The following is a 15,325-nucleotide window of genomic DNA, read 5'->3' as shown; positions in this document are numbered from 1 at the left end:
CCAGCCATCTGAGCAGGAATAGAACAAGTTGTGATTTTAGGGACCCAGTCTATAAACCATCTGCAGGGGGGCAGGAAGTAGGAGCTGACTGTTCATGAGAACCTCCTCTGCTTCTCCAGTCCCAGGGAGGTGGGGGAATGTGACATTATGAGGGGTGCCTCTGGGGCCTTGGCCTCTTTCCTTCCTGTTACCAATTCCCACTTTACTGGGAGGTGGGTCATTTATTCTCTGTGACAAGCAAATGGAAATCAAACCCTTGGAAGAGACCCAGCAAAAGGTGGGGGACACATAAACACAAAATAATTAATCTTATGGACTTTACTGACCAGATACCCTCTTAGTAAGGGGACACACAGATGAAAGAAAAGCAATCTAGCCTAAGTTTTAGAATCACATAGAACAAGATCTCACTCTACTACTTACTAACTGTGTGACCTCAGGCAAGTTACTTAACTACTCTAAGCCTTCATTTCCTAATCTGTAAAATGGAGAGCTTACTACTGTCCTTGTAGGGCTGTTGGAAAGATGAAAGGATATAGTGAAAGCAGGTGCTAAACCCAGAAATGCTCAGCCCAGTGACCAGCCCATGGTAAGCACTCACTAAATGGTAGCTGCTATTATTATTGTTGTTATTGCCGTAAGGAAGACTTTTCATTTTTCAACCAGCTTGAGCTAAGAGGCACTAAGGGACATGAACCTGGCTCCATCTTCCCTGCGGCATGGGTGTCAGCATCTGAAGTTCTGTGCCTCAGAAACGGGGCCATACCTTCCGTTCCAGGTGCTTATCCAGGCGGGCCAGAGCTTCCGTCTCTCCTCCTTGCCAGACAGCTGGGCCGAGTCCTTCAGTGGGGAATCCTACATGGGGAGGAGCAGGTCACAGGACTGGAGGTCAGGCCATTTCAGTGACGGCTCAGCAAGTCCTCCCAGGCTGGTCTGCTCTTTGAGCTTTGTGGGAACTGAACCACTGTGTTTTTGGTGCTAGTGGGGCTGAGATAATCCTTAATGGGTCCGTGTTTTCTAAGTCATGTTCGTTCTCTTTCCACTGTGACCTCTCCTCTCCTTTCTCTTGCCTCCCCCAAGCCTCATTCTGGACAGGTGAGAACAATCCTGTACAGCTGGCACTGTCAGGTTAGCTGACTACAGCTTTGGTTTATAGGTGAGAAAGGCTAACTTTGTTCCGATCGAAAAAATGGACGGTGGGGAGGAAGGGGAACGGGAAGGGGAGAGAGGGTGTAGTCAGTAACCTGAGAGGCCGACATACCCCCTTTCATCAGAAACAACACTAGTTATGTTGGTATTGAGAAGCCCACTGATGCCAGCACCAGGCTGTGCCTATATCTGAGAGGGAAAAGTACAAAAATAGAGGCATGAACTAGAAACAGAAGATTACGTATATAAATACGAACAGAAAAAAGACTGCAGAAGGACTACTGCAAAATTAAGGCTGGTTTTCTCTGGGTGGTGGGTAACAGTGATAGTTATTTCCATTTTCATTTCTCCGTATTTTCTAAAGTGTCTACAATAACTGTATTACTTTGATAAAAAAGAAAAAACGGTAAATTCTTTTGCAAAAAAGGAGGTGCTGGCATGAGAGGTTCGGGGCCGGAAGTACGCACCCAGCTCCTCCAGGGAGGGCACGCCATAGGTCTCATCGTGGTTCTCCTGGATCTCGGCCCTGCAGCCCTCCATCTGCTGGCTGGTCACAGAGCCCACGGGCTTCTTGGGCAGCTCCATGCGGCTGATGATGGCCTGAAAGCGCTTGTAGGTAAGGGGCGGCTTCTGCCCGTTCAGCTCAATAATCCTGGGGATCCCAAAGCACACCAGACGTCACTCACAAGACCCTTCATCTCAGGTCCCTGCCCGCCCAGAAAAGAGCCCAGACTTTGAAAGCTTGGAGGGTGGCTTTCCTTATCCTCTCATGGGTCCCACTCCTAAGTGGAAAGGAGGGGACAAGGGGGGCTACATCTCCATTTTACCGAGAGGGAAAATGAAGCTTAGATTGCTGGAGCAGGTGCCTGGAGCAAGTCAGGGCCAAAGCTGGGGCTCATTTCCAGGTTCCCTGGTACCGATGTGGAGCCGCCTAAAGACAGAGACTGACCATATCTCTCTAATCACAGAAAAGTCCCCACTGGCCTTCTTGGTCCTTGGTTTGCCTGTCCAAGCCACAGGGAGTCCCGTGGACCTCCCTCTCTATCCCAGCGTAAGCCTCGAGGAGGTTCTTCGATAAGAGCTGCAAACGTGTTCCTTGGTTGGAAAATCATTCCCTTGTTGGGCCCCAATTACTAGAACAGAGAGGTGGAGAACAGCCTGTCCTCCCCAAATCGGAGGCTGGGCCTGGGGTTAATAGTAACAACTAATACTTCAAGGGTTTTCTTTATCTTTTTTGCAATTTACAAAAGTATTTTTTCATGAGCAAGGGAAACACAGCTGCACTGAGATAAGAAGATATAGGAGAGTTTAGAGGAGAACTGAGGCTGTTTCTATAAAGATGAACTGGGATGGGCTGCAGCTAGACTCCCGGGGCTCTTGTTGGCCAAGAAGCAGCTTACGCAAGCGGGGCTTGCTGGGCGAGTTTATTTCTCAGTTCCTCTCTCCTCCCTTCCATTAGTGGAGACAGAAGGTTGGCTGCTGCCCCTGCAGTACCTCCCCGCTCCTCCGGCACGTGGTAGGAGGAGGAGCTCCACACCCAGCGCTTCCCTGAGCTGAGGCCAGCTCACATGCAGAGCTGTGTGACCCCCACCACTGGTTGTGGGGAGAGGGACAGGGAGCAGGGCTTGGCAGCAGTGGCAGCAGCAGCAGGAGGGTGACAGCTCTCGCAGGGAAGGGGAGGAGAGGGTTTCCTCCTAGCCCCTCTGAAAGCACAGAGGCCCTGCAGGGATCTCTAGAGCCTCCGGAGCAACATCTAAATGCATGGCCGGGAAACCCAGATAGCCAGGGGAGCCCAGGGAACGCAGCTCAGGAACAGAAGCTCTGTCTATGAGGACAGAGATCTGCTGGGAGGGGTGACAGACAGGGCCCACTGAGGTCAGAGGGCAGTTTCTGAGCAGCAGGACGGAAGCGGGAGTGTGTGGGGTGGATGGGACTGGAGCGTGTTAGGAGCAGATCTATGAAGACCCTGAGTGGGGAGCCTCACTGCTTCTGTCCCTTGGGCCTAATAAGCCTCTTTGCACCCAAATCGGGTAAGCTCTTTGAGCTGTTCTACAGGCCCCAACTCTGACCTATTCTCTTCCAGCTTCTAGAAAATGCCATACCTCATGTGCCAGGGGGCCCTATTGCTGAATCTCCCTGAGTTCCACTCAGCAGGGGCCCAAATCACCAACACCCACAATTGGCAACCTGACCCCTGGGGCCCATCTCTTACTTGTCCAGGTCATAGAGAGTATGAGAGTTCTCAGTCACCACCTCCACACCAGCCTCCTTGGCCATCTTCATAATGGCTGCGTCCCGTTCTTTCCCAAAGGGTTCAGAGTCATATTCAAAGGTCAAGCGGGTCACCCCCCATTCCTGTGGGGAGAGAATCTGTAATGCTCAACATTGTTTAGGGAGAAAGAAGCTGGGCACTCAGCTCTCTCCTGGGAGGGTACAGAGCAAGTCTAGAGACCTGACAGAATGGGCTGCAGAACAAACTAGGGACAATGACTTGAACTGGAAAACCAACAATCTGAGATCCACAAGGTTTGAGGAGGGCAGGCCTCTGAGGTGAGGCCAACAGCCTACAACAGTGGAGCCTGAGGCAGTGGTCTCTGTGGAATCAGGAGAGAGGTGGGCAGCTCTGTGCACTTGCTGTGTCCTTGTGGTAGAAGAATGCAGCAGGAGGATATAAATACATGCTCCCAGGGGAGCCTCCAATCCCGGAAAGGCACTGACTCACTGGTAAAGACGGTGGGGGACAGGATCGCCATATTCCACCTGCTTGGCAAGCCTTTCCCAGAGCTCCTCAGGGCCCTGAAAACTTCTGGCCTAGTTTTCTTGGCAGACTTGTGCTGTGTGAAGTGTGTTGATGGTTTCCACAGCAACACTCCTGAGGCCAGTAGCAAACACAGCTAATAGGCTCCAGCTCTCAGAGAGCTGGGAAAGGAGGAGCAGCCCTTAGCCCAGAGGTCAGAGAAATCAGACCAGAGGGGCCACATATTTAAAAAGGGAATTCTTTTCCAAGTCTTTAGTCATGTCTGATAGAAATTTCTAGATTTCCTAGCAAAGCTGGGAGAAAGTGGCCCAGTGAAAAGTTGTGCAGAAGACCCACAGAAAGCCCTAGAGCATGCAACTAGCAAGAAGGAAACCACATTCCAACCAAAGTCTCTGGTCATGGTCCCTTAAAACTCAGAATCCCTGGGGCAAATGTCCTGGCTGTGCACAGGGCAGCCTGGCCCTGACTCAGCGCTGCTGCATGTGAGTCCTGAGCAGGGTTGCTTATCCCTCATTCAAGGACAGCAGCACTAAACATTTATTGAGCACTTACTATGAGCCAAGTACCATGCTTAGCAGTTCATGTAGATTACATTGTTAAAGACTCATAACCCTGTGAATAATAATAAAAATATTATTAGATGACACCTTCTCCAAGAAGCCTCCTAGGCCTTCTCCCTCAGTATGATTCTGCTGAACCTTGCCCGTTTTCCATCACAGCAGTTATCATATGGCAATGAAGCTTCCCATTACTTGCTTGTTTCCTTCATTACAGTATGAATGCTCACAGCAGAAATCATGCTTATTCTTCAATACCCTAGGACCTAGTATGGGGCCTAGTACACAGTAGAAGCTTAATAACATACAATGAATGAATGATCTATCTGTATCTCTGGGCTATTAGCGGGTTGGCCTCTGAGGTGCTGGGAGAGAGGGGACAATGCAGAGGGAGGAGAGGCAAATGTGTTTAATGGTGCAGGGTTAAGAACACAGCCCTGGAGTCGGAGCCTGGGTGCAAATCCTAGGCCACCACCCTTAGCTTCCCAAGACACTGTTTCCTCATATGCAGAATAGGGACAGCCGTGCCCACGTCTGAGGGCCGCTGTGAGGAGTACGTGAATTAATGTATGTGAAGCACTTACCTAGAACAGTGTTTGACTCATAATCAGCCCTCAATGAATGCTGGCTATTATCAGCACCGTGGCATTTGTGCGGGGACGTAAAGTGAATGATGAAGTGTTTACTAAGCTTCTGGCCTTGACATTAAGTCTTTGCTCTTGGCTTTTCCCCCAGGAAGAGTAGGGAAGGAAGTTGGGGTGGAGAGAGACAGAAAAACAACTATGCGCTGCTGAGGATGAGGGGAGAACGTCCTACAGCCCTCTGTCTATGAGCACTTTCGTCTCTGTTTGGGCCTTAAAAACTGTGTTTTATAAAGGGGTTGGGGGGAAAAGTGGGCTGGCTACCTGATACAGCAAACAGAGGCCTATATGGTACCTAAATGAAGATTTTATCAATCATTCATTCACAGAGGAAGTAGGGATGTTTCCTCAGAGAGGCTGACTTTTTTTTCCAATAAGCAAAGCAAAGCAAAGCAAGATGGGAAACGCCCATTGCTCAATAGGAAACCTCACCCTCAGACTCCTGGCGTAGGAAGAGCTCTAATAAATCTTGCTGGCATGAGCCAAGAAAACATCTAAGGAAGCCAGTGGCATCCGGGGTGGAATAACTTGCCACATCCCATGTCTGGACTGAGATGGGAACTTTCCAACAAGACACTGGATTCACAGTTTTCCTTAACACAGTTTCCATTCTGTTGGCAGCTGACTGGCTGCATTTGCTCCCAACTTCCCTAGCAGCAGTGGTCAGACCGTCCCCGACCATTTCCATTTCCTCAGTCAGAATACTGTCTCATTCAGTCTGTGGGGAAACCCTAGGAGCAGACTCTCACTGTCTTCTCTTGGACTTTGCACACTTACCTTGAACAGCCTTGGGAACACGTCAGCCGGCTGTCCCCGGACTACAAACAGGCGGGAGTTCAGTTTCCTTAAACTTGTGTCCAAATCTTCCAGAGACTGAAGTAGGAACCTGCAGAACCCACACAGCCCTTGTTGGTGGTAACATAACAAAGCAGGGAGAAGCTGGTACATTGTTTATGCCAAACAAGTAGCATGGTTCTACTGGGTTCTGGCTGACGTGTGATATGGTAGAGGATCAGTGCCACCTCCGCTGAAATCCTGCCTTTGTCATTACTAGCTGTGGGACTTTAGGCAGTTACTTAACCTCTTTAGCTTTCCCCCCACAATCTGTGATATGGAGTTGGTGTTGGTACCTATCTCACAGAATTGTTAAGAAAGCCAAATAAAGCACGAAGAACATTTAGCACAGAGCCTGGCATATAGGAAATCTGCAATAAGTGTGAGCTGCTCCTACTCTTGTTGTTCCTCTGTGATTACAGGCAAGTCAGTCACTTATTCCCTCTTGGCCTCAGGCCCTAGGTGTAAATATCTTCCCACCACTAGGTGGTTGTGAGAATCAAAAGGGAGAACAGATGGGAAAGCCATCTGAAAAACAAGTGCAGTACCGTGGTATGGAGGCCTGAGGTCCTATTAGCAGAGGAACAAGACTGCAAGAGCCCTGGAAAGTCTCACCTACCCTGGTCCAACAGACTCCCTTGTCTTTCTGCACTCATGCTTTGGGCTGCACGGATATCTACCGCCACGGTCCCATGGTCCCACAGCCTGGGCTGAGTCCCCAGTTGCCAGGGTTTCATTTGGCAGGTAGCTCATTCTCCAGGCTTCTCCAGGGCTCTGGCCACCAGGTTTTTGTCCCAAGAGGGAGGAGGCACTTCTCTGTAAGATATGCTCCCATGCTTTTGGGGGTGGAAGTTGAGGTGTGGGAGACTCCAGAAACTCAAGAGACCTAGCCTGCGAGCTGGATCACCATGGGAAAGGGAAAGGAAATTAACACTGCCTGAGAGCCTTCAGTGTTTTATTTATTTACTTCATAGGACCACAAAAATTTATTACCTGTTCAGTTAGGCATAATCACCTTTCTGACAAATTCCACCAATACATTTTATGATATGTGTTTTATCTTTAAATTAACATTTAAAACAGATTATGTGTCTTATCTTTAAATTTACATTTTAAACAGATTAACTCTTCATGTGGTTCAAAATTCAAGTTACAAAAGGGTACACAGGAAAAAGTCTCCTCCTCCTGCTTCCCCAAGGAATTTAATCCATCCCCCTCTCCAGAGACAACTAATGTTATCAATGTTATTATATGCCTGTTATGCTTTTTAAATGCGTTTTCTTTTGAATTCTCTCAACACATTTTGAAGGAAAATACTATCCCCGTTTTATAAATGAGGAAAATGAGATACAGAGAGGAGAATTAATTTGCCAAAGATTACAGTTATTGAGTGACAAAGCTGGGATAGCAAACTATCCCAGACTCTCGGTCAGACTCAAACCATGTTTTCTTCTCTGTGACGCATTTCTTAAGCCTTTCAGTGGCACATCAAACACTGCTCCAGGGGCTGAGATTCCTGCAGGATCTCATGTGTTTGTGGCAAACACAAACCTGACTCCAGGTAATCCACTGACATTCTGTTCTTCTTCCTCAGGAACGAAGCCCTGGCAGGTGACCCTCGTTCATGGACACCTCCTGCCATCTATGCTGGGGCCTCCCACCCAGGCCTGTCAACGACGGGAATCACCGGATTTTATTTTGAGCACAATGAAACCCGGTGGCTCCTCTGCAGCACATCACGTTCCCTTGACTATGGGAGGCTTACAGAAGCAGCGACTGTTCCCAGGCTGCCAACTGGAACCAGTCCCTGCCGCCACCTCTGACGTCGACAACCTGACACTGCCAGGGGGGGAATGCCACAGACCCACATTCCAGCACGAGCTGAGTCCTGGGCTCAGCCCGAAGCATCAGGCTAGCTCACGAGCAGGCAGAGACTCTCCAAGGGGTTGCGATGGGAGACTGACAGGCTGAATGCTGCTTTATGCAAAGCCAAAGCTCCACCTCTGCGAATTTCTGTTTTTGAAACACTGTCACCCTCAGAAAAGGAAAGCTGAGACAGAGTGACGCACTTGCACTTGCTTTGGCCTCCTCCCAGGCCTCACCCTCTCCTCAGGAGGAAAAGACTGAGAGACCAGTGTAAATTGCCTCTGTGCCACTTGAAACCTGGGCCCTGCCAGGCAGAATGCCTAGGGATAACTGGTGACTTAGATTCTGCAACCCCAGACAGAGGGTCCTGCGGATCCCAGCAATGTCCCTGCCATGCACTTTGGGGGCCTCAGCCTTCACAGTCCACCAGGCTGCCCAGGACTTTGATTTGAAGCTACAAATAGGACTGGCTAGGTTCCAGCTGCCTTCTGTAGACTTTATTTCTAGACCTCATTTATTAAAAGGAGAGATGCCTTGCAGCATCTCTGTAGTACAGATAACCTCGTGAGAACTCTTTTCTTCTTTGACAAGAGAAGTCTATAGCCGAGGCAGTGAGCAGAAGGCACGATTCTGGACCCAGCAACCAAAGGATAATAATAGTAACAGCAATAACTAACATTTAATGAGCATTTACAATGAACCAGGTACTATCCTACTTGTTTTACATACATCACCTCATTTAATTCTCATTTTACAGATGAGGTACAGAGAGATTAAGTAATTTGCGTAACATCATTCACTTAACAGGTGACCAGAATTCAAACCCGGACGGTGTGGCTTGGCGTCTTTATTCTTAAGCACCAGGCTCCACTGCCTCTCAACCAGGACTTACCCCCTGAGCACTGAGGCTGTGCTGCCAGGGACTCAGCCATCAGAGAGCACCACAGCTCTACTCGTAGGCCAACACCTTTGCTACCAAATCCTTGCTCCTCCGGGGATCAACAGCTGTGAATCACCCAGAAGCTTGCTGAAACGCAGGATCTCAGGCTCCATCCCAGACCTCCAGAAACAGAATCCGCATTTTAGCAAGATCCCCTGGTGCCTCCTTTGCACATCAAAGGTTCAGAAGCGCTGTCCCAGAAAACAGAACTTTACTTCTAGCTTCGATTTACAAGTTGCCTTTCTTTGCTTCTAGTTTGTTTTCACTGAACTTCCTCTCTGTGAGAGCCTGCTTTCTGCCTCCCGTTTGGCCCTCTAGAAATGCGGTTACTTCCAACTCGCCCCCTCCTCAGTCAAGCCCTGCAGGGCTCCTCCAGGAAGGGAGGCCTCACGATGGCCCCCAGGAGCCCCAGCCTCCAGGCAGACAGAGAAAGAGTAGCCACTGCTAGGGCACCACCTGTGAGGACTGCCAAGAAGGGACAGGGAGCAGCGGAGCAGTGCTGCCCCTGAGCAAAAGCTCACTGGGGCCAGCGGGCGCATTCTTTCACCAGAGAGACCCTTGGGCCTTTGTGCTCCCCTAGAGTCTTCCTCTCTACATGGCCAGTTTCTCTTTACTCCAATGAGGGGGGACTCTAAAGAAAACTGGCCGGGGCATTGGAGGCGGCAGTGTTCGGGCAGGCAGCTCCAAGCTGAGCTCACATGGCTGAAATTCAGAGCACACCGTCCTGGGTGAGAGTTCAAGCTCACCCTTTGGATTAGACAACATGTGCAGCTTAGTTGCATTATGTAAGCGCTCTGGAGCCAGAAGCAGACAGAACTGGAAGAAATCAAATTGGGATTTCAAAAAGTACTAAAAGGACTCAGTAATTCAGGGACTCCATGGAACTAGCCCTTTAAAATAAAAGACATGCAGATCTTTTAGGGAAGGACTTCTCTAGAGAAGGCAGATTCTGTGTTGAGAAATATTTTGTTTGTTATTAATAGGAAGAGGGAAAATGATAGTGAACTCTCTTTTTGGGTCTAGATCGCCCTTGACCAAGTTTCTCTGCTTCAAGCCAAGGTTAACTGTAATGATGATATCATTGGCCAGCCCAGACTGGCTACATAGGCTATTAATATAAATTAATTTCTCCTAAGTAATTAAGAGCGCTTCAAGCCCCATGGAAAAGGATAACCCAAACCCACAATCCATAGCAGGGATTGATCTCTAAGTATCACTTGGCTAAAAATATATTTATTCTTTCCTAATTTCAAAGAGAAAGATGAATGTGAAAGTTTTCATCCCTTTTAGGCAAATGGAAACATTTCCTCAGCAGCAGAACAATAAAGTGACTCTTGGGTACCAGTGTGAACAACTCAGAGAAACTCAAATTTCCCTGCCTGTAGACCATAGTTCTCAACCCCCTTCTTGCTGACCAAGTTCCAGGGAAGAACCAGCCAACTTGGACAGTCCACCAGTGTTTAGCTCCAGGCATTGGGAAAGGAGACACACTTGTTCTCACCAGGCATCCTGGGGAGTTCCCAGGTCACCTCATTCACTAATTCTGAGTGATTTTGGCTGATATTTTATTTCTACCAACTCCTTCTGTCCCCAAGTTCCGGAATACAGGTGTAGCACAGAGCCAAGGAGAAAGTGACATAAATAAAGGGTAAGGTGAATTGTTGCCAACACCCATCTGGGTTGCAGTAGGGAGAGAAAGGTAATGAAAAACTGCAAGGGCCATTTTTAAATCTAGAAGGGGCTCACATCCCCTCTTTTTTTTTTTTTTTTTTTTGGTTCTCACTACAGTACTTCCTTCTAGAGGCAGTAAATTTGGGGAAGGTGGGGCTGGGGAAAACGGCAAAGGGTTTAGCTAACTAGTGCTTGGCAAAAAAAAGTCCTGAGGCTCAAATGCTACAATTAGCCTATAAACTTCCCACTACCACCAAGGCAAGGAGTATGCTAGCCCTTCTCCTATGCTAATAAATGTACATGTTCTTGGTTGCCTTTCTCTGTCCACTTTTACTCTTAGGAAGGGCCATTCATCGTTATTTTAATCTGATTTATCTGCTGAAAAACGCTGTGTGGGAGTCAGTGTAGGAAGTGCAGGAGGATAACAGAGATACAGACTTTGGTTCCCCCCACCTCTTGCAGATGGCCCAGGGCCCACTCTTCTGAGGGAGGCTTCTCAGAGGCGGCAACTGAAATATTTACAGAGCTAGGATGTTACGCTGCAGCACAATTCTCCCAGGTCACTTCCAGATCCAGAAACAGCCACTGGGAGATTACACATAGTGTAGTTACACAGAGGTACAGCTGGCTCCATCACTCCCCCTAACACCCAACCGAGTGCATAAAACAGTCTGCAGTTCTGCCCTCGCTCTGAACCTGGGAGCAAAGAATATGGCGGGGGTGGTACGCATGTGTCTGTGCCCAGCCCCAGAAGCAGTTATTGTATTTGATCTGTTTTGTGTGATTTCACCTCTTTCTTCGGATGCCAAAACAAATCAGACTTCTTGCCAATGCACTGCAATACATATCCCAAGCTGTCGGGCTCAGGTCTGGGGTTCTCTAGTCCAGTGCCTCTCTGGCTTTGCTGCACATCACACCTTTAAAGACCCTAATGCCCAGACCATAACCCAGAACAATGAAATCAGAATTGGGAGAGAAGGCGGCCCAGACATCTTTTAAAGATCCTTAAATGATTCCCATGTGCAGCAAGGTTAAGAACCACTGCTCTATGGGCTTCCCTGGTGGCGCAGTGGTTGAGAGTCCGCCTGCCGATGCAGGGGACAGGGGTTCGTGCCCCGGTCCGGGAGGATCCCACGTGCCATGGAGCGGCTGGGCCCGTGAGCCTTGGCCGCTGAGCCTGCGCGTCCGGAGCCTGTGCTCCGCAACGGGAGAGGCCACAACAGTGAGAGGCCTGCGTACCGCAAAAAAAAAAAAAAAAAAAAAGGAACCACTGCTCTAGTCTGCCCCCCTATTTTATTTACTTCATGGCATTAGTTCTACTAAATTAAGGTTGTTTACTTGTCTTGCGTCATGCAAATGTACGCTCCAGGAGCTCTGGACACCACATCTGCTTGTTCACTGCTATTTCCCTAGCAGCACCTAGAGCAGTGTGCCTGGCAGATACTAGGCACTCATTAAATAATTGCTCAATTAACATCTGCATTCCTACACAGCCTCTGACTTCAGGATTTGACACAGGCATCTGAACTGCCACATTCCTTTTCTCTCTCACTCACTCAAAAGCACAATCACAAAAGGGTGACCCACAAAACTCCTAGTTTCTAGCGAATCTGAGTTTAATCAGCAACAGAGTTTTCGTTGTTGATCTGTAATTTCCACTACCACAAAGGAGTAGGCAGTCCTATGCAATGTCCTCCAAAACCCCCAAAAAGGAGAAACTCCGTGACAACGCAGCAAGCAAGCAGTCTGGATTCCATTTACTCTGCTCTGACTGGCACACTGCCACTGGGAGGGGGGCAAAGTCTCAGGCTTAGTCCATGCTAGGGATGGCCAGTCATTTGAGGATGTTTGTCAAACCCAACCTCCTATCTATAGAAACTGAAGCACAGGCAGAGCAATAGAGCAGCTGAAAATTGTGTGGGCAGGCTCTCCACAGGACTATCTTTAGTTGTTCCCTCAATATAAATGGGTCAGGAGGGGGGCATTTAATAGATCCACTGCTAGGGGCATTCACGCTCCTAGCAGGGCACACACCTTGGTGAGGAAAGAATGGTGGAGAGCCAGCCTATCCTGGGAATAACCTTGCCTCTCGAGCAACAAGGTCACAAGCAAACATGCTCCAGAACAATGCAAACAAACCAAAGGACTACTGAGGGGCATGTTAAAGAGAGATGGGAACACAATGTCTCAGAACTCCTTGGTTTTAAACACTGGTTAAAGAGAAAACCCATCAACTACCCATCTGTTAATCTTCTCCCATGATCCTGTCCACTCCATCTCCTGGGAATCATCAAAGAGGGACCCTTGATATCACAGCTTTCCTGGTCCCTCATCTTAGTACATCAGTTGATAAAAATCTAATCTATAATGGCTCAACCGTGCTTTAAAAACAATCTCATGGGGGCTTCCCTGGTGGCGCAGTGGTTGGGAGTCCGGCTGCCGATGCAGGGGACACGGGTTCGTGCCCCGGTCCGGGAAGATCCCACATGCCGCGGAGCGGCTGGGCCCGTGAGCCATGGCCGCTGAGCCTGCGCGTCCGGAGCCTGTGCTCCGCAACGGGAGAGGCCACAACAGGGAGAGGCCCGCGGACCGCAAAACAAACAAACAAACAAACAAACTCACGAGAAGAGGAGGAAGGAAGGGACACTTTGGTTCCCTTTTTTTCCCCCCCCTCTAGCAAGCCCATAGCTGCTGAGGGAATTCTCCAAATGGATTAAGTACTGTTCTCTGCTCTCCAGCTCCGGACACAAAGTGCCTCTAACTGAACATGCCCTTGAGGTCTTTATCTATAATGAAGGGGAGACGGCACTTGCCCTATCTAATGCTAAGCCAGAGTCTCTAGACGCCTCCAGAAACGGAATGATCTTGGTGGAGGGAAGGCAGGATGGTGGAAACAATGGATTCAAACCAACCAGCGGCTTACAGGTGACCTTCAGGAGCACAGCAGTGCGCTCTTTACTTGAAGAATCAGACATCTGCTGTGTTATCAATTCAGAGACCCATCCCTGCCCTCACACCACGAGAGCTCCTGTCCTCCCCCTCCCCCCGCCCCCAGTACACCCCTAAGAGCCCTAGACAAGGAGTCCCTGTTCTGCCTCTCACTGACTGCAAATCCTTGAGCAGGTCAACTTTGCGTCTCTAGGGCTCAAGAGTCTCATCTGTACAACGGGGATCATGATCTGTCCCACAGGAATGTCGTGAGGACCAAAGAGGATAACACGCAGTGCGAGCGCGCGGTGTCAGAAGCTGAACCCTGGTCCACCCAGGCTATTACTACGGGGACTAATTGCTTCCCTCTTCCCGGCTTCTCCCCTCTGGAGACTCGGCTCCGTCCCCCTGCCCCACCTCCTTCAGGCCGGGGTCTTTCGGCAGAGGGGACTGGGGCCAGAGCCTCCCTTTCCGAGGATGGGCGCCCAAGAGGCCAGGCTGCGTCTCCCGGGCCCGCGAACCCGCCCCGGGCCCCCTCACCTCCATCGGTTGATCCCGACTGAGGAGGAGGCCGCGAACCAAGGGTCGAGGATGTAAACGCAGCGCATACAGTGCGCCCCGCGCACGGCCGCCTGCAGCGCCGGGTTATCATGGAGCCGCAGTCCCTTGCGGAACCAGTGCACTGAGGAGGCGCCTTCCGCGCGGGCCGCCGGCGCCGGGGACGCCCCTGCCACGGTAGCCACAGCCGCCGCCATTACCGCCCTGACTGCTCTGGCCACCGCTGCTCCGCCCCCATAGACACCGCGGGTCCCGCCCCCAGCCCGCCCAGTGACCTATGACGCTTCCGTTCCTCTCTGGGTCCCCGCCCCCGGGACCTGGAGCCCATCTTCTATTGGCTGGGAGCCCCCCGCCCGGCGATTGGCTCTGAGGCGCCCAGTCTGGCCCCGCCCCCTCACGTTCCCACCATGTGTGGGCTCGCTGGGGAGGAGCCGGAGGGCTGGGCGGGTGACGCAGGCTGGCGCTCCCCAGGGAGGTCTGGGCTTGGACCGAGTCCGGAGGGACTGTGGATCCCAGGCTTGCCGCTGGAAGCTGTGTGGGCTGGCGGGGTTGCTGTGACTCCAGAAAGTGAATTACACGACGAACAACCGGCCGTCCTACATCATCATCGTCATCAATATCATCATCATCTACCTCACTCTATACGTCATTACAACATTCTTCTACAGCCGCCATTTATTGACTGCATTATATATGCCAAGCAACATGATAATACCCTTACATTGACTGTGCCATTTACTACTCAGTTCAGCCCAGTTGCATTCATTCAACGAACCCTAGTGAAAGAGCTGTTATTATTCTCATTTTACGGACAAAAAAAACTGAGGCTGCCGCAGGGTGAGTGACTTGATCAGTATCATAACGCTAATAAAAGGATTCTACCCCGATGATTGTGAATCCGAAGCTTCTGCTTTTACCTACAAAGCTATACTTGCGTCTGCGCTGAGCAACGTGGCATTTACAAGCGGTAGAGTTCAAAGAGTGGGGAGAAGTGCCCTGATGTGCAGCAGTAGACGGTTTGGGAGTAGGGGCTGGAAATGTAGAGGACGTGGGTTGAGATAGTAATTATGCCATCAGATGAGTTTTGCTTTTACTTCTATGTTGAGTAGACTCAGTGGTACCTCTGTATGCAAAACACTGAACTGGAGTCTGTGTGGGATTCAGAGATGTGGAGGACACTCCCCATTCCTCCCAGGGGAGCCAGGTGGAGCCCTCTTCTCCTTCTGGAGTCTAGCACAAGGCTTGCTGATTGACAGAATGAGTGAATGACAGGAGATGCAATATAAATACCTACAGTGAAGTGTTGATGGTGGACTAAGCTAGCCTAGTTAGATTGGAGCTCTGGGGGTTATCAAATGAAGAGTCTATCTCAGTTTGTCCCTAGGTTGTGCCCATGCTCAGAACCCTTCCTGAACTTGGGAAT

The 15,325-nt window shown here is 50.0% G+C and overlaps 1 protein-coding gene across 2 annotated transcripts in view; it reads right to left on the bottom strand.

The window, feature by feature from the left end:
• Positions 1 to 14,103, bottom strand: part of CRY2 (cryptochrome circadian regulator 2) — a 34,038-nt gene extending 19,935 nt beyond the window's left edge. For both annotated transcript variants that reach the window (XM_081239259.1, XM_081239260.1), the window contains exons 1-5: positions 13,885 to 14,103; positions 5,883 to 5,991; positions 3,362 to 3,504; positions 1,617 to 1,801; positions 767 to 855 (exon numbers count right to left, since the gene is read on the bottom strand). In XM_081239259.1, coding sequence (XP_081095385.1) covers positions 767 to 855; positions 1,617 to 1,801; positions 3,362 to 3,504; positions 5,883 to 5,991; positions 13,885 to 14,099 — 741 coding nt within the window. In that variant the 5' untranslated portion in view covers positions 14,100 to 14,103. The remainder of the gene's footprint in view (positions 1 to 766; positions 856 to 1,616; positions 1,802 to 3,361; positions 3,505 to 5,882; positions 5,992 to 13,884) is intronic.
• Positions 14,104 to 15,325: the final 1,222 nt, after the last annotated feature.

Source organism: Mesoplodon bidens (genome assembly GCF_964165515.1).
Source record: "Mesoplodon bidens genome assembly, chromosome: 7".
Classification (NCBI taxonomy): Eukaryota; Metazoa; Chordata; class Mammalia; order Artiodactyla; family Ziphiidae; genus Mesoplodon; species Mesoplodon bidens.
This window is presented reverse-complemented; position numbering and strand designations above follow the sequence as displayed.